We start from the raw sequence: 25,019 nt of genomic DNA on the forward strand, positions 1-25,019 counted from the left end.
CTATGAAATATTAACTTAGTAAGATTCAATATTTTCCTATTTATGTTTTTAAGAATGCTAGCCAATATCTATTTTGCTTTTATATGTATAAGATGTGTTTACATAATATAAAATAAGCTGTTAACAACTGATCCTTTCTAGGACACATTTTGAATTTTGAAGCATAAGAATCTATTATCTTTTAAAATATTTTCAATTTAAAAAAGAGTTCTAGGCATGGGTGGTAATTACTACAGACAAGGTAGAATGGAAATGTAACACTTTCAAAGCCACTGAAGGAGTCATTTCTTTAAAGTTAGCAAATGAGTTAGTAGTTTCATCAAGAAATGGAAATGGTCTGATTCACTTTCTTCCAAATCAAATAATGCAGTCCAAAGCAAATTGTTGAAAGGGTTTTGATACTTTTATTTCCAAATTGGATTTGGAGTTTCTTCTTATTCAGATTCTGTTGAGAGGAGAACAGTAGGACTTACATTGATAATTTAATTGGATAAGGCTCCCTACAGAAAAAATGGCAGAAAACAGTTGCCTACTGCTTTATTTCCTGAGTAAAAAAAATTACCTTAATAAAAGAATTAGCAATGCTGAAAAGAGCACATTCAAATTAGAATTATGCTCCTCCTGAACACCTCCTTCACATCTCTGGCCCATATAACTCCAAAAGTTAAGAATACATGGCAGTTTCATGTAAATTTTAAATATTGAATGTCTTTGCAACTTCTATTTTAAATATTCCTTACAATGCAACATAAAATAACAAATTCTTATGTAACCGTTGAATGTAGAGGACAAAGATTATATTTGAAAAGTGGAAAAAAATACTTATAAGAGTTCTCAGTTGAATTGGAAGGGGCTTTTTAAAAGAAACTCAAGCATTGTCTAAATCTTCAAGTTATTCGTAAGATGAATTCAGTTTTGAATAAATTGATAAAAGACATTACTTGTCAAAGCTATCTATGTCTTTCATCGAGTTGAGTAGTGATGTGACTAAAACATCCAAATTGGAACCCAGCAGCAGCGATCTATAATACAAGCTCACCTTGAGTTTGACTCCCGAAGATCACAAGTTTTGATGCTGTTTAAATCTCTACTCCTTTAACACTTCTCTAAATAAATGGTATTTAGAATTTCTTATGGTCCTGTTTTTGTCTCCATAATCCTAAACTGGACTTAGAAATATTTATGAAGTAAATGCAAGAGCCTTAACTTAGTCACTGTATTTCCTATCATTGGTTCTTTTGCTAATGTTTTGATGTTTATCTCCAAAAAAGTCTTGAGAAATATGGTATTTGATTAAGTTAATTTTCATACAAAAATCCCATCATTTGAATAGCTTTTTATTAACCTTACCATCCTTTAGTCTCCATAATCTTCCAAGTCAGAGAACCAGTTCTGAATACCTCTCATACCATATTGGGCCCATCACTGTGTGATTTCTTGGTATACAGTGATTTTCAAACTTCTTCCTAATCTGGCAGCCACTTGCATCATTTATATCTGAGTTATTTCCTGTTTTTCTTAGTAGAGAAATGAATTGATATTCAAGTCAGTAAGTTTCACTTGTTGACTTAGTCATGTCATTAATAGAGGTAACTCATCCTCAACTAGAAAAAAATATGTATTTTCCCAAATTACTGACTTCTACTTTGTTGGGATTTTGGTGGCAGTGACTTCAGAGTCCCGGTTCTACAATGTATAGGTTGTGCTTATTTCAGTTGAGGGTAGAGGAGAAAAACTATATTTGAAAAGTGAGAAAGAAACACTGACTTTTCAATAGAACTTGAGGAGAACTTTTTTCTTTGTTTTTTACTGTAACTCCTCAAATACTATCTAAACCGTCAAGTTATTATTTGTCTTCTCTCAGCTCTAAATTCTCAGCTGTATTATGAAGATGATAACAACATCTATGTCTCATCTCTTCTGTATCATGGAGACAATCACAATAGACCCACCCCTCACACAGTGCAGAGGAGGTGAAATAATAGTGTAGATAGATAGTCTAGCCTATCGCCTGGCATGGTGAGCACTCAACACTAGTCATTTGTTATTATTTTAATTGGTTATTCATTGTATTTTACATATAACCTGTTCCCTCTGGAATAAATCCATTACCAATGAAGACTTTTTAATTAAAAGAAACTCCATAGATCATAGGTTATTCAACAGAGGTCTACTGGAAGTGAAACCATTTACCAAAACCAAATATATGTATGTGTGCCCTTGTGTGCATATATATTTTAATAATTGATTTTCTTCTAAATAATGGTAAACAAAATCTTTTCCTTACTCTAAAACCACATTTGATTCAAATACACTAATGATATTTAAGTATTGTTCAAATATTGACCAATATTAGGCTGTGGGATCCTCTAATGCTTGCGCCCAGCTTGGGCCTGAGTGTCAGGACACAAATAGGAGATGCCAGACTTATCTGATGGCAGTGGTAGCAATCATTGCCTAAACTTGCCAATCATCAGCACATAGGATTTGGTGCTTTAGGCAATAGTATTAATTATTCCCCCTCCCCATTTTTAGTACCATTTCCTCATAAACTGACACATCTCCTCAGGCTTTACTAGACAAAAAAGCAAACAGGGAAGAACTAGGTTGGTAAAGATCAGTAATAATCAAAGTGAATACTCTGCATTTAAGTCCAAAATCAATTCCAAACTCAGTTTGGTTAGTAAGATATTTCTTCATCATTGAGGGGTCAGTAGGAATCGCTAAGCCCTCCTTGCTACAGTGTTAAGCTCTTTCACTAAAGGACCAGGTTCTTTCAGGTGCTATCTTATTTGGAATTTAATTTGTCCTAACATTCCTCCAAGAGCTGTTACAGCACACCACATTGCTGTATCCCATTTAACTCCCAAACCTCAGAGAAGCTGGCTGCAGCATCAAACAACACTATTAAAAATACCACAGGGGAACCTTAGAGTAGGAATTCCAGGCATAAGTTACAGCCTAGGGACAAACAGCAGTTGTAAAAACCTTGAGTGATACTGGGATAGGGACTTAGGAGAATTTCAGAGTCTGAAAAAACAGTCCTTAAGATTTTCATGTTGCTTTCTAGGGCTGCCTCTCTGTGGTCATCATATGTGTTAGTTAAAAGACAAGAATAACTTTGTCTTTCTCCCTCCGCCTTTGAATTTTTCTTGTCAACAGATTTGGAACCAAGTGTGACTATAAGTCAGAATGGCTTGGCAAAGTTTTCCAAGAGGAGGTTCCCTATTACTGGGCCTTGCAAAGGAATAACAGACTCATTCGCATAGATTTTTTTTTTTTGTTAAACTGGATATCTTTATTGTGCCATCTAAGCAATTATTTGGAAGTCTTCAGGTGAAATCCTGACTCCAGGAATTAAAATACAAGTGCAGAAATTAGCAGCCATGGCTACACAAGAGGATCCAGGCATTTTGAATTTGAATGAATGTTTTCAAAATGGAGCAGACTGAATGGATTAGTGGTTATTTAGAGTCCTGTCATGTGGGAGGTCCAAATTCAGAGCCTTAGAGATGGGAGGAAGATGTTACAGTTGTGGTAGTGGCAGCCTCAGAAGAGGTGGTGGGAGGAGAAGAGTAGGAAGGAGGAGGAGGAGGAGGATACTTCTCTGGGTGGGAGAACAGAAGGAAGAGAAGCCAGTGCTTGCCTTTCAAGCTGTGCAATAGAATCATTGCAAACTCGGCACGATAGTGGAAGAAATGGCTTTGGACATCAACTTGCTCATTCTCCTTGATTGACCAACCTGCCTTTGGAATCTTTTCAGAAGATCCATTCTGCTACACATAAGTATTTCTTTTCCCATGAAATTCCAGAAGCATGGGTAGGGTGGGCTTCTGGTATTTAACTTTCATAGAATTTTTCCTTCACATAAAATACTTAAGTTTGGAATTTTACATTCAGGATTGGTTATTTGATTAATACAATATATATCTCCCCTCTCCTAGCCCTTAGATTATAGGGACCAAAGGCATGGTTGATGCTTCTTTTTGGCCACCATTGTAACCCAAGAGCCTTGCTTAGTGCCTGGAATATAGGGGAATCTTAAGAAATTATTTGTTAAAAGAATGTTGTCCAAATTGTTAAATAGACTAAATCTGGATATCTAGCCCAAGGGCAGACGATTCATGGGCTTACCAGTAGCCAATGAGCTATAATAAATGTCTACAATAAAAAGTTATCTCATTGTATTTGTAAAGTTGTAGGTTCTAATTGCAATGTGAATGGGAAGCTGCAACTAAGGTACTTGGTGTCAGGAGAAAAATTACCAAAAAAAAAAAAAAAATCTGCAGATGGCTTGAAGTAAAATTAGGGGGCTAAAGAAGCTATAGCAAGCCATGTGCAAACTTTGACAATGAGCAACCAGACATATGAAGAGCAAAGAACTATCTCCAGAAGAAGAAAACAGACCAGATACACAAATAAACAAAGGTCAGAGTCCTGAGAAAGACACTGTATCTTCCACAAACAAAAGATGTTTCAGGTGTCTAGAACTGTGATGATTCCTGAAAACTTCCACACCTTGTCCACCTGTGTCCATGTAAAAATAACATTTATTTTGATCTAGTTATTTCTGGTAACCAACCTAATCCAGTGAGGATGTGCCATATGGTGATGAGGGACCTTTGTGAATTGCTATGTGAAGAAAAGATGCTCCCTCTGTGGCAGTAGCTTGGGAATCTGGAATCCTTTCCTGGAACCCTCAGGGTGTTTCCAGGAACAGTCACCAAATAGCTTTGATTCAAGGAAATGAAATTCTTCTGTCCTATATTGGCTGGTTGAAAATACGGTCACTTGAGTAAAATATGGTTTTGTTCAAAGTACTACATCACAGCGTACCCCTGAGCACTTACTGCAGTGGGCTTACACATACAAATTATACTTGGCTTGCATCTCACAGTTCTGCAGCTGGTTTCTATCTTCTGCCTCAAGCTCACTTCCTGTTAATGACCATAGAGAGAGGCATTATCTTTTTCTAGTCACCAGAGATCATATGAAGTTCAATAATAACCTAATTTGTGAGGTGCCTGGTGGGAATGTGCATGGGAGCAGAGTGCCACAGCCTCTCCTAGTTGAACACATCCTTGTGCTGCCTCGTCCTTGAAGCTGAGCACCACTGCTAACGTAGGGAGAGAGATATTAGGAAAACAGAGGTGAGGAACTACAGATGGAGCCCAGTCTGGACCTGGGCGATGCTACAGTGAGGGGTGAGGTGACATCATGAGCAGCAATGATACGGGCTCAGGGAGCTGGGAATGAACAGGATGAAGAAGGGAAGGAACGGAAAGGGATGGGGACAAGGAATACGAAATACAGAGAAATAAAGCATTGAGTGAGAGAAAAGAGTAGAAAAAGAAGAGGTCAAGGGAAAGGGAAGAGAGACAGAGTATAGTGGAGAATGTGAGAAAAGGAAAGAATGTGGAGGAAACCAAAATGAACTGGGCTGGAATTTGAGGGAGGCAGGAGTGTGCTGTTTATAGGGTGTGGAGTCTGAAATGTAACTGCTGAGGTTTGAATCTGGCTCCACAACTTTCCAGAATAACAACTATGAGAATTTCCACAAATCTCTGAGCCTCAGTTTCTTCTTCTGTAAAATGGGGATAATAATTCTACTTACCTCATAGGGCAGTTGGGAGAGAAATGTGATCATGCTATCAAGTCTTAGCACAGTGCTTGCACATGGTTAGCAGTAGTGTTATTGAGGTTAGAAGGCCGAGGAACAGAGGGCAAAGGAAAGAACAAAGTGGAGGAAGTGGGAAGGACAGCCATTCAGACAGCGGAAGGATGGAAAAGAAGAAATTTCTGCTAATGACTTTAACCTTACTTTCCCCACATTACAATCCAAGTTTCTATGGCTTCCATATTATTTCTACCTGTTTTAATGACACTTAGGAAAAATAAATGTGTTTAATATGAACACACTTTTAAATGTATTATTGTATTAAACTAGCCTATAGTAGTTTGCAAAGTAGCTGTTCACATTTCCTTAAGAGTTGAAATTATTCCCTGGAAATGAGTAAGATCAAGTCTACACGACGCTGAACTGGTCATCCAAAAAACCATTTGTTTATTTTCTCTTCCTCTTTACTGTATTGACTAGCCGTTTGATGGGATTAACTAAATTGACTGGTTATTTTGAAAAGTGTTAACCCCAGCTGTACACAGTGGGGAAAATAAAGCCCCAAGTGTTCTCACCGGTGCTTCTTTCCAAGTTTCTCTCCACAACACAAACCACTTCCTTTTACTTGAAGTCATTTTGCTTTTCTCATTAGTCTCACAGTCCAGGGGCTGGTGTTGAGTGCTGAGGCAGCTCTCAGTCCAAGACCATAAAACAACACAACAGAATTGGCCCAAAGCATAAAAGGAAGGCACTCTGGAGCTGGACTTCCCCTCTCAAGGAAAGGAAAAAAAAAAAGTAAAAGTTAGGGCAGGTAAAGTATGAGAAAGACATCGGAGATCTATTCTTTTAGGGAGTGGGGGAATGGGGAGGGAGGAAGCAATGAAACCACAGCCCAAATCAGAGGGGGAAAATGGAAGGGACCAAAAAAACACCTCTTCTTACACTCATCCCAGCAACCTTCTGCGCACCTGGCAGGAGCTGCACACTTGTTAGGTCACAGATTTGTTTCCATGAGGCTGAATAAATAGTGTTCTCACAGACTCTCCAGCAGCAGTGGGTGAAAGGCTGACCTTTCTTGACCACTATTAGGCTACTTTTTTTTTTTTTTTTTTTTGCTTCTTAAGACTCATCAAGTGCAGTAGCGAGAAGGGAGAAAGAGCAGAGCAAGCGGTTTGATCTGTAACTTACTGTGAACAAATCAATGGAGATAACTCACTTCCCTCAGACCAGCCAAGGAAGGCTACTCTTAAATGCCACTCAGGACACACTAAAAGGAATTTTGTCCTTTTCACAAAACATATCCTTCTGCAGGCCCAAGTGAGTTACTTAAAATGTTGGCCAGTGAAACAAATACAGCAATGGCATTGCTTCTCACATTTTCCCCATTCTGATTCAGAGGGCTGACCACGTGGAGAAGGTCATCCAGCATCCACTTCTTTCAAGTTATTCCCTTCTACCAAAAGGGTTAAGAGACATGTTTTTGTCCCACTTTCTTTCTCACATAGGAGAAAAAGTTTTCACATTGGCTTCTACTGTCCCATGTTTCGCTCTTACATCTACTTAATAATCATTTCAAGAAGTTGAAGTAGAGAAGAGTTGTAGTAGAGTCAGCTGACCTTCTCTACTTCAAGTCCACTGAACACACGGAAGTTGGCCTGACAGCGTCCCAGAACCACACACTAGTAAAGACACAGCAAAAGAATTGACAGATTATTGGGTGAGCTTTTTGAGAATAAAGAGGCATAGACTACGGTTTTTAGAACAATTTCATTAGGTTATGCTAGAGGTCAGTTTGAGGACTATGGAAAGACAAGAGAAGAATCTGACCCAGCCTGGGGATGGGAGCAGGGCTTGGATAGTAGGTGCCCCTGACCCAAAGAATGAGATGAAGTGAGCCAGGTAATTATGAGAGGAAAGTAAGTTCTAGATGGTGAGAAGAGAACAAGTAAATGAAGAGAGTTGTGAGACCTGGTGTGTATGGGTGGGAGACTCTTGCTACTGAAAGAATCAGGCAGGGGCTGGGGAGGAGGTATGATAGTTGGGTAGGGGCCTTGGGGACCACATCTAGGAGATTAGAGTTTATCTCATGGATGATGGGGAGACAAGAAGTGTTTTAAGCAGGAGAGTGACATTTTCAGATTGATTTTTCAACTAGATGAATGCAGAGCTAAGGAGAGATAGGGCAAGGACAGACCATTTAAGAAAGTGGTTCTCTATTTTATTTATAATAAGAAATACATGTTCATGGCAAAACAGCTATGTGTGTATCAACAGTTTTATAAAACAATACTTATCCTTATTACTATAGATGTGGTTTTATACTCTGTTATTTTCTATTTAATTCTATATCTTTTTAAAAAAATAAAATGCTAAATGCAACTGACAGTTTCAAAAACACTATTTCAGGCATCACTATTTAGGGGAGAGCTGGTGAGTGCTTGAACTAGTATCGGTGGGCTAGAGAGGAGAGCACAGATTTGAGAAATATTTAGAAAATAAAAATATATTGACTTGATGGAGGAGTGTATGATTTCCAAGTTAAAATTTGGATAAAGGTGCTTCACTGAGACAGGAAGAACAGGTTTGTGAAGAAATATGTGAGTCCAGTTTTGGACACATTGGATTCAAACCCTGAGATATCAACAGATATTGGGCTTTTGTATGAATGAATCTAAAAATCAGGGAAGTGGTTTAAGCAGAGATAGCATTTTAGGAATCACCTTCATAAGATGGGAAATACAACCACTGAAGTGCATGAAAGCATCTAGAAAGTGCACAGAGAAAAGCAATGAATCAAAAAGAACCTTCCAGAACACTCATGTTTAAGTGGGGGGCAAGGCGAGAGAAAGACAGGCCATTAATTATGGTGAGAAGGTATATTCAGAGCAGCAAGAAAAGCATGGAACTTTCTGGGACACAATGGCTCCCAATAAAATATGTTGAATAAATATTGACTGAGTAAATGAATGAGGAGACAGCTTAAGAGAAAAGCCTCTAAGATAAGGACTGAGAAGGCAAAGAGGCACTCACTGGGAGCCATGGCGAGGGCAGCTGGAGCAGAGGTGTGTGTGAGGAAGTCCTACGCCAGCATCTGCAGAGTAGATGGGGGATAAGGAGGTGAGCACCTTCACTGAGAGGGAAGGGAGCACCAGCTAGAGGATCAGTAAAGAGTGCGTATCTGAACTTTGCTGTTGTTTTGCTTTGAGTTGTTTTTAAGATTGAGAGAGACATTAAGAGAAAGGAAATATTGCAGATGCGAGACAAAGAAAGGAAAATAGATAAAGCAAGGACCCGGAGATGCTAGAAGAAGAGAGGATCAAGGTCACATCTGTAGGAGTTGGCTTAGTGAGGGGGCCTGGACCGGGGTGGGGGACAGGGGAGAAGGCACACCTGGTCTGCTAAGACCAGCACAGGAGAGGAAGGGATGTGTATGGATGTCAGCAAGAGGATGCAGGGGTTGAGGACGTTCATGCCTTGACGCTTTCTTCAAAAAGCAGCAAGTCAGGTCATTGCTGAAAGGTGATGAATAGCTGCTGGCTCGGCAGACATGGGTAGAGGGAGGAGGTCTGGAGCAAACACCAAGGGGACTGAGAGGGGGCACAGCAGGGACAGAGTGTCAAGTTCACTGGGGGTCCGGTGTGGTGCGAGGTCTTGACTTTGTTGGAATTCCAGTTTGAAGTGATGTGGGATTCTCCCCACCCCCAAGAGTTCAGGTAGTGACGTGGAGAAGGCAAGTTGTGAGAATGACAGAGTAGGGTCTTTCCAAAGTGAATAAGGACAATACGATTACAAGAAATGTGAGAGGAACTGGGTAGGCACGGAGAGGTTAGGAGAGGGCTCCTGTGCTTAAAGGAGATTGAAATCCCTGAATTAGGGGATTGCCGGAGGAAAAAAATCCTTTATTTCCCTGTCTTCTTTGCAGCTGGATGTGGCATGAGACTAAATTTAAGTCAAGGACATGTAAGTAGAGGCATTATGTGGGATTTGTGAGAAGTCTCTTTTAAAAGGAGAAAGTATGTTATTCTCTCTCCTTTCCGCCATCGTGCTGCTGGCAATGCAGTTGGGATGGCAGGGGCTCTTGCGGTCATCTTGGGCCATTGAGACAAAGCCCATAGTCAGAAATGATGGAGGAATTATCTGAAAGAAGCTTTGGGTCCGTGGTGATCTTAGAGCAGCCATACAAGCACTGAACTATCTACTTTGGGTTTCTTTTATAGGAAAAAGAAATAAACTTCTGTCTTGATTAAAGCACAATTTTTTAAAATTCAAATTAAAAATATTATTTTGTATATTTATGGTGTACAGCATGATGTTTTGATATATATATACACACACAGCGAATCTCACTCTAACTGAACCAAATTCTAGCTAAAATAGTATATACATAGCAACTAGAACATTTATAGAGCCATTCGTTAGAGAATGCTAACCTTCCACCATGTAATGCCTGGGAACATATTTTATGGTAAGCAAAGAAGCTTTGATCTTTGTAGATTATAGACTGCTTTTGATTTGGGTGGGGAAGAAACAAAAGTCAAAACTTCGATTTCTTCATTAATTAAAAAAGAATAAAACAAAATAAAGGCACAGGTATGTTGTTTTTTCCCTTTAACATCAAAGTCTTCTTTGCATTTTTTATGAGAAAATGTGTTAAAATTAATGATATTAATATACAGAATGATACATTTCCATTGTTTTACAATTCTTTTTCCCTTCCTAAAGGGTCAGAATTCCCATCAGTCAGCATAAAATGGTTCAAACCCAAACCTAGTAAATCACTTGTATTGCGTTGTTCAAAGTGACTAAACAGCTGTAGTTTTCAAGGTCAGCCAAATCATCTGCCAGGGTCACATGTGTTTCACATGTCAAGTAACTTATATGGGTTCAATTCCACCCAGGATCATAAGGAAAAAGACATTTGCAAACAAGTGATCTGAAGACATGTTTCCAAACAGCTGCTATGGTTACTGGGATAAGAGTTACTATTGTAAACCACTTGAGTGCTTACAGCCCCTCAGAAAGAATATTCATTTCAAATCACAATGTCCAAATCAAGAGAACCAGTTCCTAATCATAATGACCCTCAATAAGTATTCAATGAAGACAAAAAGTAATATTATATACTTGTTATTATTATCATAATGACATTGTTCATATGCAAGTGAGAAGAACGTGTACTAGGTATAAAAACAAAACCAACCAAACACGTAATTGTGATGGAACCTAGATAAACAGCTAGAAGGAGAGAACTTTAAGCAACATGACTTGCCTAATACTTCTGCCTCTAATTTTTGCTTCAGGCAACATTGAATAGAAGCAAAAGACATGACTCCGTATGCTAATAACTCCCTTAACAACCTGGAGTAATTGGTATCAAGGAGCCAGACCTCAGGATTTAAGGAGTTTAGGAATGGAAAAAAATTTTAAAAATTTACATATTAATTCAGGGCATAGTTAGAGAAGTTTAACTCCAACAGAGAGAAGAAAAGGGGTATTGATTTGTGTGAGTGGCTCCTCCATTGGGTTCTTCTAACTCAAAAGAGATAATTGGTCTTGAATAGTAGCTCTTACATTGAACTTATATTGTATTCTCTTAATGTTCTTCGTATGTGCTCTTCAAAGCCCACGATCAGTCTCCTCATCTTGTTTGTATTTACTAGTTCTGATGATCTTCCATGTGTGAGACCTGCTGAATGAAAAAGACTGCCTTCTGATCATTTAACTCCCCTCTGCAGGTTTCAAGGTCAGCTTTCATATTTTAGCAAGCAAAATAATAGGCACCTCCAAGTCAGAGGAGTAGTGCAGACAGGCATAGACAGATAACCACTCCAGCTAAGTATGGGCTCCAGTCAAGCTGGAAAAGGTCTTCAGCTCTGAGTCACTTATACAATCAAGTCCCTAAACATGTTTCTGTCCCTAATATTTTGTTGCCCTGGGCAACCATCAAGTCCACATGAAGACTTCTGCCAACTGGAGGGGATGACTGGCTAGGAGTGCCAGAATTTTCTTTTAACTCTTTGTTGAAAACTCAAAATAGCAAATGGTGTCAAGGATATCCCCTAAAGATCCAGACTGGGAAGAGCAAAATTCACACATTGACCTGGCATCTTTTATTCACTTCTCGGGGAAATATAACTAAAGAAAATAAAGGCAATTAATCAGAAGTATGCATTTTCATAATAGTAAAATATTATGAAAAAGCTAGTTAGATCGTTAGACATTATTTAATCCAATATCCTCATTTTACGGAAGAAAAATTATGGACTAAAAGTTACACAGGGAGCTAGCGGCAGAGCTGGATGATAGCTCTGGTCTCTACACCCTGAGCTCATTGCTCTTGCCGCAGCTTTCAGAAGCCCAGTGCCAGATGCAAAAAGAAGAAATGTCAGTAAATCATAAGTGACCACCTCTCTTCTGTAATAGCAAATAGTCCTGGTTGAAAAGGGCTGCTCTGCTGGGACATTGGGAGCAATACTAAAGCCACGCAGTAGTGACCGCCCGTTAACACGCTCATTACAGAAAGTCTGACTATGCAGCACACGGTTAACTAAAGCAGATGAAGAGTGTTCAAGGCCCAACGAAAATACCACATTTGCTGGAAGCTTTCGTTGCTTATTCCCTGAATTTGATCTCTGCCTCCTCAGAATTCTTATGACACTGTCTGTGGCACAGTTCTGGGATTACCTAAGATTCTTGGTTTCTTTTTCGTATGTACATCTTGTCAAGTCCTTGGGGGTTGAATTACATCTTATTCATTTTTGTTTCCCTGAAACCCAGAGCACAGAATTAAACGTGTTTTTGTTGATTGGTTGATGATAAATCAATATTAATTTTATTATTTCTAGCAATATAGTGACAAGCTACTTATCCAGAGATTGATTCCAGGAATTTTTACTATTTGAAATTCATAAGCAGGTGAAAATAACCCAGAAAAGTCAAGTAAATGCATTTAAAAATTTATTCACCACATGCATCCTGTATCCTAAAGGTCTACCTCGGAGATGGATTGCCCCAACCCTTACTTTTATTTTGAGTTAATTTTAATTTATTTTATGCTCAGTGCAATCAATAGCTTGGTAATCTGGTTTGCCAAGGAGAATGAAGTAGTAGATCACAAGAGATGCCAATAAGGCCAGGCCTCGGAACATCAAGAAGCGACTACTGGACACTCTGAGAGTAGCAGATGAGAAATTAAAGTGTGGCAAGGTTTGGGGCTCTTTACCTTTGGGGCAAAAACGTCCTCATAGATCGTTAGGTCCAAAGCACATTTGTGAATGACAGGGAAATATAGAAGCTAATGTTCATAATGATGACCAGAGCCACTAAAAATTATTTAATTATATCCAGTGCACCCCTTTAAGAGGTTAAGAGTAAGCATAATACCTTTCAAAGATTTTCATTCCAAATGATTAAAATATAAACCCCGATTTTTTAGAATATTCAATATACAGGACATTTTCTCCTAAATTAAATATAGGAAATCTAGGCTATAATCTAGGAAATACAGGAAATCTGGTTTATCTCAGTGCCTAGATTTTACACTGGAATTTTACATTGGAATCCAGGTCTCAACCCATGTTTATCCTACGTATAATACCAAGGATTACAAGGTTTCATATATTGTCAGAAACATTTTATATCCACTCAGTAAAATCATACAATTACTAGTTACTAAATCCTACACATTTGTTCTTTATCTTTTGCAACTATTTCTTCCTTTCTATTCACATGCTCTAGCTATTTTACTAGTGTATGGCCTTTGTTACACCTTATGCTTGGGTATTGGTCTTGTCCTCTAACTGGTTTCTGAACCTCTGATGTTTTTTTCCTTTACCCACTGGAATTTTTAAAAGATCCCCAGGTGATCTGAACAAACAGACAAGTCTGTGAACCATCACCTTAAGTGTTTAGCACACCATTCATTTGACTCTTAATTATACTCTACAATGGAACTAGCTCTTTTTATGACAGGCATCAAGTGTCTGTGATTTCTGAGCTTAGATGCTCTTTAAAAATAGCTGCTTTTTAATGAATACTCACTGTTAGTGAAAAGTACGGTCCCCTCCATTTCCATTTCCTCTCTCCATTTACTTAACAACTATTTGCAAGCTCTTAGGTGCCATCTCTTCCAGAAGACCTTCTGTATCTTGCTTTGCATCTTCAACCAAGAGGTGCTAATGTTTTCTCATGCTCTTCTTTTCAGAGATGCCACTGATGCTTACGCACAAAGAGACAGAGATGGCGCATAGAGGTGGCTCTCTTAGCTTTGCTTTTTCTTTGTAGGGAAGCACCTAAAGGGATCTGTCTCACATATGAATCTACCCTTCTTTGAAGGTCTGATTTGAAAGCAAATTGGGCTACATTTTGCACAAAGGCATTTTAAACGTGCAGGTGTGACTGCCCAAAATAACAATACTTTGAACTTTTACAGAACCTTTCAGCCAGTGATACCAAAACAATTCAGCTTATTAAAGCCTTAGGAAGCTGGTGGACAAAACATCCAATGGATCTATAAACGGAGACTTACTGCATTAACTGGGGATCTGTTTCAAGTCTCCAAACAATGGGGCACATACGCAGAGAAAACCATAAAACCATATGGTGTCTACAAGCTATGTTTCTTAACTGTGACATTCAATGTTCAAATTCTTCAAGGAAACAAATCCTTTTCCCTTTCTTTTTACATTTTTGCTGAATTCTAGAATTACCAGTTTACAGACGTGTATTTGCTTTCAGAAACTAATAATTATTTTTGGACCAAGCATTAGATTCTATTTCATGTTCTAGAGTAAGGAAGCCCATTGAACAGATAAGTAAAAATGAACTTCACCTGTGGTGAGGGAGAACTATTACTTATCTGATTGATTTTTAAAAGAACAACTCATACAAATCTGCTGGATACCTGGACCTTTGTATTATATTTCTCCAAAAAAACTTACAAATGTAATCTTTTTCTGTTTTCCTCCTTCTGGCTACCTTATATACATTGCTGTGAGCAGCTAATATTCAGAGTAGGAACTGGGGTGTATTCCCATTTTCCCGTAGTTTAAATCTGCTGTAAACAGTTGTTATGAACAAAATGTGTCTAAGGAATGTTTATTAGACTATGGTTTTTATTTAGCTTTGTCCCAGCACATTAGTTTTCTAATTTTTTGTCCCATTTCAATGGTTTCTTTGATGTCTTGTTTTGACCAGCTGCTGAGCTTTCTGTGGCTGTCCATTTACATCACTTTAAAAAATGGTACATAAATGAAATTCGAACAAAATGAACAGTACTTTCACATTGTTTCAAAATCAAACATGTTCCTAAGGAATCTGATTTGTGGCAGATGGAGAACAAAACCTTCCAGAGGGAGGGCTGTTAAATGAGTCTTAATTGCTTGCACATGAAAATATAGTGACTAAGATTGTATGCACAATTAGGAATTTAAACATGTAGAAAAGAACTGGCCATAGAAACAGGCAGACATTTTTGCAGTCATAGCTAGTTTCTTAAGAACACAGACAATAAAGGACAAGTTAGTAAAAAAAAAAAATTTTAAGAGAAGTATAATTGTTTTCTTTATTTCATTCTTGCTTATGTTGAGCTCCCAATTCTAAAGATGATTCATCTGCCTCAGAAACTCACTGATGGAAATGTCATAGTACAGTAAAAAAAAATGGTTATTCAAGAATTAGCATTTCTTTGTTAGTTCCTACTATGTGCCAGATGCTAGGCTGGTGCTTACTCATCTCATTTAATTCTTACTTAACTCTCTGAGATAGGTTTGTTATTAGCTCCATTTTATAGATGAGAAATTAAGGCTCAGAGAACAACTTTCACAAAGTCAAATGCTAATAAGTAGTATAGCCAGGATTCTCTGTTCTAATTTAATGAATCCAAAGCCCACCCTTTGACAATGCCTAGCTACTCCCCTGGAAAAAGACACACACCTTTAAGAAAAAAAAAGATACGCTTATTCCAAGAGTGGCTGTACTTTCAGTTTTGAGTCAATAATGCCTTGCTTCTGTTGGGTGACATGGTAGAGTAGGCTGGTGGACAGGCCAGAGTTAGTCAGGTGTGGAGACAGACTGGACTTGTTAAAGGTGTGGTGAGGAAGGCATAATTGGGTCCAGGTGAGGTGAATGGCTACACATAGGGCATGGATAATCTAGACAGGGGTCAGGGCTGAGATGATAGATTTAGAGACAGAGGCCAGGACCTGCTACAGGCTGGGCAGCTCAAGAAGCTTGGTCAGAGTGTGGGGTAGGGAAGTGTGGAGGTCAAGTGGAAGCACCTAGTCAGAGGTCAGGGCCATGGTGGCTCTGCAGGAAGCAGCTGTGGGCACACTGAGGTTCTACATGACTGGGTCTGCCATGGTGTATGACACTCAGTCTAGATCTCCAGAGCCCTGGGTTGGGCCCTCCTCACCATGACCTTACACGTAGGTAAGTTGTGTGGTGTTCTACAGTGAGCTCCCTTTGGTCTTGAGGGATTTATATCCATCTCATCTACTGATGGACCTAAATGCCTTTGTGAGGGGACCTCAAATTTTTTTTCTGATTCTTTCTTCTTGGGAAACCTATACTTACCTGGAATGAATGTGGAGGCTGGTGCTAAGGTGCCTTTGATGTATGTCATAATATGGACATTCATGTCTAAAGTTCAAACAATGGACCTTCAGATGAATTTAGAAACCCAACTTGTTTGTATTCTGGGGCCTACTTACATGCTGTTCTTAGAAAACTGAAATGATTGAAAATAATTCTGTTTTGCATCCCTTAAAGTAAGTCTAATTAGAGAAGAGTCCATTTAAATTACTATTAAGCAAAGATCATAGGAATGCAAATTATTTCTTGCTTTGGTTCCTGCACTTGTAAGTAAACACAGGCATAGAACTAAGCATAAAAGAGGCATCAATAAATGTGCACAGGTCAAATTATTAGGAGATCAAATAATTTTTGTGCCTTAGAGGAACTGAGTTTTCAGAGATACATTAATGAACAGGTGCAAGAACTGCATCCCTAAAAAAACTGAGTATCATAAACAGAAGTTTAATGAGAAATAAATTAGCAAAGTAAATTATGCATTGAGGCCAATCCTCTTATCTTACTATAACTAATATTTATTTTTTGGCCTACCAGCATTTATTACCCTTTTTAAGAGCACTCAAATTTCTTTCAGGAAATTACTTGGTGTCTTCATTGGATGATCTTAATAATAGCACAACCAACAATAATCAAGTGCTTACTCTGTGCCATGCATTTTGCTTCATTTTTCATAAATACCATCTCAAATAATTTTCATGAACTCCCTATGAGATAATTACCATTATTATGCTTACTTCAAAAATGAGGAACTTGAGGCTATGGAAGGTTGCATGAATTGTTTGAGGAGAAACATCTGAAAGTGGCAGAGCTAGGACACAAATCCACAAAATCTGGCCCCATAACTCAGCTCTTACTACCACATTATATTAGAAGTTTGGTGGAACTGAAGCCAGATGCCCTGTTCTCTCTTAGCCAAGGCCTGAGACCAAAACTAGACCAATTACACCCTTTCACAGCAGTTTGACTCTTAAACAAAGAAACTAAAAACAGTTGCAAGGATCCACTAGAATGCTCCTGCTGTAAGACTCCCCCTTGATACCTGGCTTTCTAGCACTGAGAAGATGCATCGATTCCTTCAAACCTCATCCTCCCGCCTCCCCACTAATTCTCAGGGAATTGGGAACTCTTCCTATATTCTTCCACTATGTTCCATTTAGCACAAGTGAGAAGAATTAGTTTTTGTCTTACAAACAAAGGATCATTGATGATACACCATTTTTAAGGCGAGAGTTATAAACCAGCCGAAGGGAGAATCCTTAAAGAACAAGACGCTGAAGCATTTTAAGTGCCCAGCAATAATTTAGTAGACTCACTGAGAAACAATGGTGAGACAAAATGCCAGGCTAATTTCTTTTGTTGCCCTTTCTGTGGAAATGATGAAGGCTTTCGGGGCTCTCTCTGAGCCAGTGGGCTTGGACACACTGGCCTTCCCCTTTATTTCTGGCACCTTCAGCAGTTTCCCTTAAAGGGAACCATTCTGTGAAGGTGTGTAGAGACAGACTGTACGAGGTTGGCTAAAGGGTAAGAGAGATCTCCCAGAGATTCCTTCTTTTCCTTTGCAAACTGACTAGAATTCAGATGAAGCTGTCTCCTTCAAAGTGGCACCTGGGGACACCTGTTTATATGCTTAGTTCATATGTTGCCATCACTGTAAAGATTTCAGGGCTCCCTGTCGTAGAATTGCCTTGAGAGTCCATGTTATGCTTCTTTCAAAAACTTCAAAATTATCTTTTCCCTTGAGAATGGCTTCCTTTCTGGAGTTAGCCTCATCTAAGCTAATTTGGCATCCTGTCTGGTGAATGGGGTTGATAGTCATATTGGAAATAATACTTTTGGTCAAAACTGAGGTGTGACTGTCAACCGGTAATACGTCCTGTTCTTGTATCTTGTGTGGCCCGTAAACTGTCTCTAAAGGCATTGCCAAAAAAATGCTTTCGAGCAATGGCAGCAGGGCTCAGATAAAATGTACAGTTTCCAAAGATGACTGCTTTGAGGGTCAACAGTCATTGAATAACATAATAAGTCTATTGATAGTTTATAATGCTTTTCAATATATAAAGCATTTTCTACATACCTTTTAATAAGACCTAACATTTACTACATACCAGATACTGTGCCAAATTTTTTACATGGATTATCTCATGTAATCTTTCAAAATTAGGAAGGCATTATTATTATTCACCACATTTTAACAGAAAAGATTCAGGACATTTGAGTGACTTCTAAGGTCACATCCAAAGTGGGGAGCAGGCCAGCCAGCCACAACACCCAGATTTTCTGACTCCTGAGCCCTCCTCCTCCTCTCCTACACAGGTCTTGATTTGTACATCAAAACAAACAAACAAAACCTACCAACGTTTGAGATTTTTATCAAAATAAAAGCCCGTGGGAAGAGAAAACCTAGGTCTGTTGCTACATTAGCAGTATTAGTCAAATAGCACAGTCAGTCTGCAGTCGGTGACTTCAGAGTTATCTTAGAGACTCTTAACTTGTTCCTCAACTCCGAGGTCTTAGTTCCACGGCCAATCCTTTGTTATTTTCCCATTTGGCTACCTGAAAAATGTTTCCTCTTTTATTGCTCTCAGCCTTCCACTTTCTCATGCTGTGAAGTTTTCCTCAAGTTCCTGAATTAGTTACCCAGACCCTTTCTAGTCTCTAATCTAAAGATTATTATAGGTGGCTTCCTGGCTCTCTAGGAAAATGATCTCATGCTGCCCCATTCTTTTTCCCTCCCTTCCTCTCTTCCTTCCTTATTTTATTTATTTGCTAATCCATTCATTTATAAACTCTGTTTCCTATTTACTTAAGGAAATTGTCATTTAACAGCACACATTTTGTCTTTTCAAGTTCCACAGACCTTTAGAGTAGTGGTCCTAAAGCCCACTGGAGGTATTTTATGTCCCGGAGCCTTGGAGCCTGAGCAGAGCCTTCCACACACTAGAGACTAGGGCAAGTGAAGGAGCAAACCCAGGAAGATACACAGAAATGATGTTCTCCATGTAGACAATTTAGTGTGCAATATGAAAACAACAGAAACATATCCAGAAAAGAATGCCATGAACACCCATCTGTTTTGCTAGGCACATAGAATACAGTGAGTCAGAAATACTTCCACAGGGCTAGCAGTGCTGAAAAAGAACCACAAAAAGAGAAGGAAGATGGCACACTAAACAGCACTGGGTATTTAGGCATCAGAAATATCTGGAGGAAGGACATTTGGTAGAAATGGTACCCAGGGAGATGACAATAGACGTGAAGGGCCTTCACCCAAAGAGAAGATGAACATTCCTACTTGGTACAGCCTGTGGGTTATTCCTTGACAGTGAGTGGTTCTAGAAGCAAAGGTGAGTGCTAACGCTGAGCAAGGCTTTACCCCAATTCTCCTGAAACATTCCAGCTGCCTCACTTCCCACAAAGACCCGGGGCCTTTCCTTGTTGATGCTCTGGCCCTGGGCACTCTGGTGACAACAGGCACTTTAGAGGAGTCAGACAGAGGACTGTGGGAATTGAAGAGTACTTGACAAACACTCCATCCCAGGCAGGAACCCTTTCCTTAGTTCCTCTTAGGGTTTGCCAAAGGGTTTCTCTGATCCATTGATCTCATCCCTCCTCTTGTCCCACCCTCCACTCATATACATTCAATAATGGACTGCTCTCAAAACAGAAGAGAGAGAGAAAGTCAGGTAGTCCTTAAGGAATAACTTTTGAGGAGCAGTAGATACAGCAGCTTGTGTATATTTGTGTGTACAGGTCAATAAATTTTAAGGGAGAGAGGAGTTAACATTCTACTTCTGAGTCAGACAATCTATACTTTGTCATATTCTAGCTATATATCTTAATCAAATTATTTAACTTCTCTAGCTCAGTTTCTCATCTATTAAAGCAGGAATAGGAACATTGTCTACCTCTTTGGATTATCATAAGGTTTAAAAGAGATAATGCATCTGCCGTGGTTAGTATGTATCAAATGTCAGTAAATGTTAACTTTTATTGATATTAGTATTAATAATATATCCAATGATTTTTAAAGCATTTCTTGAGAAATGCCTTTTGATATAATGAAAGAAAGGACACTGTGAGTGAACTCCCTATTTATTTATACAGTTAAATAATTCAGTGCAACATCCAACCAATAAAATTTGGAAAATTAGCCCCAAAGGAATTTTAAATGTTTTGCCCCACCACAGTCATTGTATGTCTGAGTCTGCCTAGAATATTTTTTTAAGGCATAAATGGGTGGGAAGCACTTTGTGGAGAAAGGGAGTGACTTAAGAATGCAACTTGTGTTATTCTTTTATTTTTTTCTTTTCTTTTATTGGTGTAAGGAGACTTGGTCCTTCGTCTGAGAAGACAAAAGGAATACAGTGACTCAACATGACATTTACCAAACTCCCTCTCATCCCCATACACAAACACAGACGTGATACTTGATTTTCTTTTCAGAGAGGAGCAAGCTGGTCTAATTAAAATTGTGTACACATTTTGAGAGATAGCAAAGATGGTGACGCCATGGTGACGAGGATGGCACAGATAATAATATCACTTTGTAGTTCCTTGCACTCACCGCAGAGCACTTCATACATATTTTCTTGTTTATCCTAGCCTGCATCGTTTGTTAGATGGGGGGTATGGGTGTCACTATATACCTTTTCCAGAAAGAGATTTTCCAACAAATTAGCCACAACCCAATGACAACACTGTGTATGCAGGCAGGACTTTCACCAACTTCCTTCAGTATTCTACTATTCTCCTAAATTTGGCTAATCAAATTGTTGGCCCAGGAGCATTTGTTAATAAATATAGATCCTGAGCCTTAGCCCAAAGATTCCGGTCTGAAATATCTGGGAATCAGTCACTTTGTGTTTGTTTTCAAGTATCCCTTGGAGATTCCTTTGGTCAGGCAGGTTTGGGAAGGACCGCTCTTTTTAACTCAGAGTGGTGAGGAACGGATACCGGCAGGAGTGGACTTTGGTCTCATTTAGATCCTCTATTTACATGGCTGCTTTTCTGATCAACTGGATGATACTAGAGCAGTCTTGTTCAGGCTCAATAATCAATAGAAATATTACTTGAAAATACAGTTTGATCGTGACACCCTGACATTGAAACATCATCAGGCAGTGCCTCACCAATACCTTTTCTAGGTGAGGAGGGGCACACTGACAACTGAGAGCTGAGAAATACTGAAGTATTTGTCACTAGGTTCGATGTAAAATGGTAAAGCTATCTGTCTTTGTTAGCTACTGGTCAACATCTAAAAGTATCTTAAACTGAATCCAATATACATAACTAAAATGCATTAAGTGTGTGCCTACTGCCCACATAGCATTTTATCATATGTACTTTAAAACAGAAGTCTTTTTCCACATTACTAAAATTTTCTATAAATCATTTTTAAAACTCTCATGGGCTTTTTTTTATACCTAAATGAATTCACATATTATTTAGCATTTTCATTGTTTTTAATCTTTTATGCATATTCACAATGCTGCAAAGAACATCTATATATACAATTTCATTTAAAAAGAAATTCTTGGCCGGGTGCGGTGGCTCACGCCTGTAATCCTAGCACTCTGGGAGGCCGAGGCGGGCGGATCGCTCGAGGTCAGGAGTTCGAGACCAGCCTGAGCAAGAGTGAGACCCCGTCTCTACCAAAAATAGAAAGAAATTATCTGGCCAACTAAAAATATATATAGAAAAATTAGCTGGGCATGGTGGCGCATGCCTGTAGTCCCAGCTACTCGGGAGGCTGAGGCAGGAGGATCACTTGAGCCCAGGAGTTTGAAGTTGCTGTGAGCTAGGCTGACGCCACGGCACTCACTCTAGCCGGGCAATACAGCGAGACTCTGTCTCAAAAAAAAAAAAAAAAAGAAATTCTTCTTCCTCACTCCATAATCTAGTCAACCCCCAAGTTTCCTCAACATTATCTCTGAAGAATTGTGAATCTATCTCCTCATCTCCACCCCTCCCCCATGCCCCAGTTCAGAGCCACATTATCTTTATCATGTACAAGGCCTGTGATAGCCTCTTGAAGATCACAGGGCTGGCACTAGTCTTTCTTCCTTTCAATCTGTTTTCTACACTACTTGCAATTATTGTCATTCTAAATGCACATTTGTTCCGCAGATTTAAAAAGATCTGTAGTTTTCCATTGCCCATAAAATAAAGTCCACTGTTTTTACGTAGGCGTTCAATGCTATTGTCTTAATCTACTTCTGGAGCCTCCTGTTCGAGTGCACCTATACACTTTTAACTCTATTTGTCCTTTACTGTTCCCAGCCCCCTGATTTGGACAGGCACTCCATGCTTCCATTTCTGATTCTTGCTGTCTCCTGTAATCTTCCCCAGACCATATGGAGAGCACCATATTCTTCAAAGTTCAGTAGGCAGCATTCTCCAGGTAGAACCATTGACCTTCTCCTTCAAATATATATTTAAAGAGGCTTCAATTGTGGCACTTAACTAGCAGTTAATTATTCAAAATTCCTTCTCCCCTACATTGTGAACTCCTTGAAGCTAGAGGTCACATTTTACTTCCATCACCTGTGCATGCCATATATAAGATGCATGGGAAATGGCTCATGCTCCCATTCCCTCAACTCTACAGATATTTCATTTGTTATTATATACACTACTTGTTTTTACCATATGCACACGCATACACACACTTAAAAGGTAAGTAGCAAGCATTATTATTGTCATTATATTAATAAAATAGTTGTTTAGTTTCCTTCCTTTAATAACCTCCAAGGTTAAAATACTTAACCCAGATAATAACAAAATAATTGTTCCAGTTAAAATATCTTTGTTTTTCTCCCCCCTTATTAAATCTTAGGAACTATTTTGTGCTTCAGAAGAACAACAAACATATAAGATTTAAGTTTCTTCTCATTGTGACTCATTGTGACTGACTAGTATTAGTTGGATAGTTTATTTTTTAATCCTCTACTAACAGATTGACTAAATTCTATTTAGAATGCACTTTTTTTTTTAATGGAGCCGTGAATATTCAGGGTAAAAAAAATCAAAGTGGAATGGAGACTTGCACTAATTTTTTTCTAGACTAAAACTACTTTTGTGTTTTATTTTTGTCACTGCAGCATGTGTCTCCCTCTGCAGGTGAAGAGTAGGCAATTATTTTATTGTTTAGATAAAAGAGCTTGTATTTTCCAAAGTCAAAAAGCCAGAAGTCCTTTGCCTTAGGCTGCCTATCTTCATGTCTCTAGGATATATAATCAGCAGATATAATCAAAATGGCACTGACTATAAAGACACATCCAGTGAGAAGTTGGAACAAGGTATTTTATAATTTTCAAGCTGATGTACAAAATAATCCAATGCTACATCTATTACTCAGAAATTAATATTCTTTAATACTTCTTATACTTTCTCTAAAATATTTATTCCTAGAGTGACTGTAAAGGCTACCCTAATTTGATGAGTCATTTTATTTCACAGAGGTGTAAGAAGCACCCTGGACTTGGAAAAAGGAACCACATGTTTATTCATGGCTTTGTCAGTAAGTAGCATCTTCTCTTACCAGGTCTCAGTTTAAAAGAAAGATATTTATATAGATTCTTTTTTTCTGAGTTACATTTTTGCAGGAAAATCCTCAAACTGAACATGATTAAATAAAGAGGTTGAAAATTTGGAGATTCAGAAACATACTGAAAATGATATTGTAAAGACATGACAAATTTTCATGATATGGCTGCAAAATACTTTTCTTAACATCGTTTAAAAATGAAATACTCAAAAGGACTGACTGTGCCCCAAGCAACATGGCTCTACGCTAAAGACAGGTGATCACTGTCTCAATATAGGTATGGTTTGGGCATCTCTTGACGCTTTGACACCCTCTCTTGTTTCAACACACTCTTTAGTTCTGGGCTGCATCACACACTAAGAACCTCTGCAGATGAGCCTTACCCTAAGTGATAGAGGGATTACTAAAAATGTCCTCCCATGCCTGATACATTATCAATGTCCTCTGCTACCTCTGTTCTACCAGTTTTTAAATTAGCTTCAGGAACAAAAAATGTCAAGTTGTAGGGAAGAAACACTTGGCGAGTTACTCATAACCTGCTGAACTTTATATAACTTATCTCCTTGAATTCTTACAACAGTCATAAGAGGTAGATATTCACATCTCCATTCTTCAAATGAGGAAATAAAGCAAAAGAGAGAGACTGGGTTTGCACCCAGAATACAAATGTCACACATTATATTTTTATTATATCATACTAAAGAGCAAATATGCTATTTAGTAGTAAGGCTCTTTTATAAATGCACACACTTAAAAGCCCTATTTTTAAAGACTTGTTAAATCACTTTAGATCTATATATTTACCAATTATATATGGAAATACAAATTGGCAAGTGACTGATATACTTTAACCCTAATGATACATGTCGAATGGAATAATCTTGAAGGGGGGACGTGTATTGTAAGTTCTATGGGAGAAATCCTTAGAAAGCAGGGTATGCCATATGTAGACAGCAGAAGTTCTTAACTCTTCTTTTTTTAAAAATTAAAAAAATTGGTTTATGGAAAAATTATAGCAAGTTAGCTGTTTTTCCCTTCAAAAGACTAGGACTCAAAAGTAAGTTCTTAGACTTTAAAATAACCTTTGACAATAGTCTGTCACCTACATCTTCACAAACGCACCAGCATCTTTGACATGTAAAAGATGAGAGCAAAGGATACAGGGCTAGGGGAAATGAGAGACCCCATTTGACGGCATAAAGTAACTGTGTCCACTGTGACTATTTGGGGGGGACTCATGAAGTTTACTCTTATGATCCTGCAAGC

At 38.5% G+C, this 25,019-nt stretch overlaps 1 protein-coding gene across 12 annotated transcripts in view; it reads right to left on the reverse strand.

Moving 5' to 3' along the window:
- Positions 1–25,019, reverse strand: part of PDE4D (phosphodiesterase 4D) — a 1,287,470-nt gene that overhangs the window by 151,344 nt on the left and 1,111,107 nt on the right. Inside the window, exon 7 of one of the 12 annotated variants that reach the window (XM_045566002.1) lies at positions 6,024–6,389. The exons of the other annotated variants lie outside the window; for them this stretch is intronic. Coding sequence (XP_045421958.1) covers positions 6,115–6,389 — 275 coding nt within the window. The 3' untranslated portion in view covers positions 6,024–6,114. Of the gene's footprint in view, positions 1–6,023; positions 6,390–25,019 lie in introns of those variants that run through there. 12 annotated transcript variants of the gene reach the window in all.

The sequence above is a fragment of the Lemur catta genome, chromosome 12, assembly GCF_020740605.2.
Source record: "Lemur catta isolate mLemCat1 chromosome 12, mLemCat1.pri, whole genome shotgun sequence".
Classification (NCBI taxonomy): Eukaryota; Metazoa; Chordata; class Mammalia; order Primates; family Lemuridae; genus Lemur; species Lemur catta.